The 5188-nt window shown below is 53.3% G+C and overlaps 1 protein-coding gene across 1 annotated transcript; it reads left to right on the top strand.

The window, feature by feature from the left end:
* The first annotated feature begins 1569 nt into the window (after nt 1-1569).
* Nucleotides 1570-3116, top strand: LOC108799592 (ribonuclease P protein subunit p25-like protein). Its single transcript, XM_018571474.1, has 2 exons — nt 1570-1623; nt 2548-3116. The coding sequence occupies exon 2, from the start codon at nt 2559-2561 to the stop codon at nt 3114-3116; it is 558 nt and encodes a 185-aa protein (XP_018426976.1). The 5' UTR covers nt 1570-1623; nt 2548-2558.
* Nucleotides 3117-5188: the final 2072 nt, after the last annotated feature.

The following is a 5188-nucleotide window of genomic DNA, read 5'->3' on the forward strand; positions in this document are numbered from 1 at the left end:
GGGGGTGTTGTGGGTTACTTGCTGTACATATTAAAGGAATCATTCCACTGTACTCTGTGTCATTGTAAGTCCCGGAGGAATGCTGATCATATGTAAAGGATTAAACAAGCACACATCTGGAATTGGTGTCTGTGTTTTATTTATGTGAACTGCCCCCCTCCTGTATTCCCTATCGGGATGTCTGACAAGGACCGGAGCGGAGTATGGTAGATAATGGGGACACACCACAGGACAATATTCTGTATACACTGAGAGGACGGCGGAGTGACTGAGCGCAGTGCGAAGGATGAATGTGCTTTGTATGGAGGGTCAGGAGTGGGGGACCCGGGGAGCGAACACACAAACAGCACCACTGCGTGTGGGCATTGAGGGACCCTTTTATAATGATACCCTCCTGGGGGTCACCGCACTCACCCCTCCTTTCCTCTAACTCAATGCTACTCTATACAGCAGAGAAGGGGTTCATAGTGGGGGGGGTGCAGCAGAGAAGGGGTTCATAGTGTGGGGTGTGCAGCAGAGAAGGGGTTCATAGTTGGAGGTGTACAGCAGAGAAGGGGTTCATAGTTGGAGTGGAGGTGTACAGCAGAGAAGGGGTTCATAGTGGGAGGTGTACAGCAGAGAAGGGGTTCATCAGATTACTGCCTATAGAGTGAACTTTAGGCGCAGTACCTCCAGCGGCCTGCAGGTGGCAGCATTCTCCCAGCACATGTGCGTTCCAGTGTGAGGCGCACCCCGGAAGTGTAAGACGAATTGCCTTTATAAATGATTGGTGGACGCCAAGGCTCCGCCCCCTGGGTGATGATGTAACTAAGATGGCGGCGCAGTGAAGACTCCGGTGTACCGCGATCTGTATCAGGTGAGCGTTATCCCCGTCCCTCCGGAGCAGCCAGCCGGGCGGGACATTACACCCAAGGTGTCCTGCTGGGGGTGGTAGTGCCATGACTGGGAGCACTTCAACTGCTGGTGAACCACAAATCCCAGCATTCCCTGTGCTCCTGGGGAGACACGTGCTGCAGATTAAAAGTTACTCTTCTGATCTACATAATATACAATGTAACAGTCTGTGATGTCACGTGACTATCTGTAAATGCACTTTATACAGAAGCTGCTGCATTTTGACAGTATAACGCAAAGCAATTCCCGGCTGTCATTTCCCAAAACCCATAATAGTGGTTACATTGCCCCCGTCTCCCCCTTCTCATTAGTATTCCCCTTTACATCATAGTCCCTTCCCCACCACCTTTTAGACCATTTGCAAAATTGTGACCAGAGAAGGGGGTTCATAGTGGGGGGTGTACAGCAGAGAAGGGGATCATAGTGGGGGGTGTACAGCAGAGAAGGGGTTCATAGTGGGGGGTGTACAGCAGAGAAGGGGTTCATAGTGGGGGGTGTACAGCAGAGAAGGGGTTCATCAGATTACTGCCTATAGAGTGAACTTTAGGCGCAGTACCTCCAGCGGCCTGCAGGTGGCAGCATTCTCCCAGCACATGTGCGTTCCAGTGTGAGGCGCACCCCGGAAGTGTAAGACGAATTGCCTTTATAAATGATTGGTGGACGCCAAGGCTCCGCCCCCTGGGTGATGATGTAACTAAGATGGCGGCGCAGTGAAGACTCCGGTGTACCGCGATCTGTATCAGGTGAGCGTTATCCCCGTCCCTCCGGAGCAGCCAGCCGGGCGGGACATTACACCCAAGGTGTCCTGCTGGGGGTGGTAGTGCCATGACTGGGAGCACTTCAACTGCTGGTGAACCACAAATCCCAGCATTCCCTGTGCTCCTGGGGAGACACGTGCTGCAGATTAAAAGTTACTCTTCTGATCTACATAATATACAATGTAACAGTCTGTGATGTCACGTGACTATCTGTAAATGCACTTTATACAGAAGCTGCTGCATTTTGACAGTATAACGCAAAGCAATTCCCGGCTGTCATTTCCCAAAACCCATAATAGTGGTTACATTGCCCCCGTCTCCCCCTTCTCATTAGTATTCCCCTTTACATCATAGTCCCTTCCCCACCACCTTTTAGACCATTTGCAAAATTGACACCAGAGAAGGGGGTTCATAGTGGGGGGTGTACTATCACCTGATGAAGCCTGGAGGCGCTCTGGTTGGGGAAAGGTCGGGGGAAATTTACGAGGTACAGAACTTGAGACTTCTCCGAAATGAAAATAAAGTTGCTTGGGGGGAGTGGTAAGGGAGATAATGACCCTGGCTTTTAATTGGTTAGACCAGGGGGAAGGGTGCTCCAGAAGGGGGGAGTAGCCTGTACTTGGGGGGTCTAGGCTCAGTTAAAGGAGAACTATGGGGGTTAGGGTTTTTCCCCATAGTACTCCTTAGGGTAACGGGAGGACACAAACTAGCGTCCTCCCGTCACCCTAAGCTCAGTATATAGCTGGCGGTATACTGAGAGTGAAAAGCACCCCCCCCCCCCCATAGTTCTCCTTTAAAGTTTGGCCATAGCTGAGCCCCTCTGTGCCCCCCCCTTCCCCACACTGTGACGCTGCTGGGGGGTGACCTCTACATAACGCCTTTGTCCCTTAGCCGTAGGAGCTCATCATGGAGAACTACCAGAAGGTCCGCGTGGAGGAGAAGCCGGCCGAGTCGCCTTTCACTTCCCTCCCCCCAGACGTCATCGACATGAAGGTCAAAGACGGCAGCAAAATCCGCAACCTCATGGGCTTCGCCATCGGCAAGATGGAGAGCGATAGCGTGCGCCAGATTGTGTTCAGCGGCACGGGCAAGGCCCTCAGCAAGACCCTCACCTGTGTGGAGATCATGAAGAGGAGGGTGAAGGATCTGCACCAGATCACCAAGATCTTCTACAGGCAGACCGAGGAGATCTGGGAACCCATCGTACCCGAGGTGGGCCTGGACCCGCTGACTGTAAAGCGCAACTGCCCCTCCATTTGCGTCCTCCTCAGCAAGGACGCCCTGGATACCGCCGAGCCCGGGTACCAAGCCCCCGGCAGCTACGAGTCCCAGTGGATCCATGAACTGAAGGTGGAGAACCAGGGGCCGAAGAGAAAGAAGCCCGGCCTGGGCCGAGCTGGGGCGATGGGACGGAAGCAGCAAAGGCCACCTGGCGGCCGAGGGGAGACCCCTAAGCAGTCATAGAGGGGGGTGGGGGGGATTTATAGATATGGACTCCACCTGAGGAAGTATGGTCAGATGTGTACAGGGGCTTCCCTGAACCCAAGTACCCTCCGCTCCGACCTTTACCCTCCGCTCCGACCTTTACCCTCCGCTCCGACCTTTACCCCCCGCTCCGACCTTTACACTCCGCTCCGACCTTTAACCCTCCGCTCCGACCTTTAACCCTCCGCTCCGACCTTTTACCCTCCGCTCCGACCTTTTACCCTCCGCTCCGCCCTTTTACCCTCCGCTCCGCCCTTTTACCCTCCGCTCCGCCCTTTTACCCTCCGCTCCGCCCTTTTACCCTCCGCTCCGACCTTTTACCCTCCGCTCCGACCTTTTACCCTCCGCTCCGACCTTCTCTTGGAGGAGCCGGTCTGCTCATGTTGGGTTGTATAGATTTGCAAAGCCTAGAGGGCAATGGCGGGACTGTAGCCGGGGACTGCAATGGCCTGTGGCGCTAGCAGTGGACGGCTACAATAAGCTTTCTCCGGCCGCCATTTGCAGAGTAGGAAGGTCCGAGGTCCTCATCTACGTACTTGTTTCAGGTCCACCATTCAGGACGTTGAGACCAGTGGATTGACATCACAGCCAGGCACCTGACTGAGGGGAGCTCCGCAATGGCGGCCCCCATATATCTCTAATGACGGATTCCCTTAATGAAAGTATGGAGCCGGCTCCTGGTGCCGGCTTTCCAGGGCTGTGCCCAAACCACACACAAGGTACCTGCTCCAATCCCGCTCAGCTTTACTGATCCGGACTACATGATCACCTCCCTATAAGGGGGAACATCAGAGGGAGGAACTGGTGTGGTTTAAGGTTAAGTGGGATCAGATTGGGTGTATGGCTGCCATCTTTATGTTCTTGATGAACTCGTATGTGTCTGAGGAATTCTCTGACCCCTTGAGGACGGCACAGAGACCTGGAGGCAGCAGAAGGAGGGAGGGGGGCGGGGGGAGGGATCAGGAAATGGAGGCCTACGTTTTCTACTCCCACCCTCAGATTCTCCTGGAACATGACCAGTTGGGTCCTAGATTGGATTAGCCCCTTCCCCCGATCCCAACCCACACTGCACTACCAAAATGAAAGCTTGCACCTGATTGGCTGCTCTGACTCCGAAGTTGCGAGGACATTTGTTGATCATTGAAGGAGGTGATGACTCCGCCCCCGGTGGCGCCATTTTCAGACGATCGGTGACTTTCCAGAGTCTGGACTCTGTGCCTTATGGTGGGACGCGCTGAGAACGTAATTTTTTATATACGTGTCATGGCCGCCGACCTGCAGACCGCACCCAGCGCGCCGCCTATTCCCCCATCACCGGAACTCCGGCGAGCGTTATACTTGTAAATGTTATTTGTGGTGATAAAAGTTTATTTTGTCTGAGTAACGCGGATCCTGCGGCCTGTTTATTGTGGAGGGTTTATCACCATGGCTCTGCCAACACCGGCGTCATATCCATCCGCAGATACTGGGTGTATCACCTGCGTATACAGGGTCATATCCATCCGTAGATCATACACCCAGTATACAGGGTCATATCCATCCGTAGATCATACACCCAGTATACAGGGTCATATCCATCCGTAGATCATACACCCAGTATACAGGGTCATATCCATCCGCAGGTGATACACCCAGTATACAGGGTCATATCCATTCGTAGATCATACACCGAGTATACAGGGTCATATCCATTCGTAGATCATACACCCAGTATACAGGGTCATATCCATCCGCAGGTGATACACCCAGTATACAGGGTCATATCCATCCGCAGATCATACACCCAGTATACAGGGTCATATCCATCCGCAGATCATACACCCAGTATACAGGGTCATATCCATCCGTAGATCATACACCCAGTATACAGGGTCATATCCATCCGCAGATCATACACCCAGTATACAGGGTCATATCCATCCGTAGATCATACACCGAATATACAGGGTCAAATATGATCAGATGGTGGAGTCACTTCTCCCCCGTCCTCCTTTGTGTCTGCACCAGCCCCCGCCTTCCTATCCTCCAATGTGTCTGCACCCCCAAACAAT

This window comes from Nanorana parkeri, unplaced genomic scaffold, assembly GCF_000935625.1.
Source record: "Nanorana parkeri isolate BGI_ZX_2015 unplaced genomic scaffold, ASM93562v1 scaffold1765, whole genome shotgun sequence".
NCBI classification, from domain to species: domain Eukaryota; kingdom Metazoa; phylum Chordata; class Amphibia; order Anura; family Dicroglossidae; genus Nanorana; species Nanorana parkeri.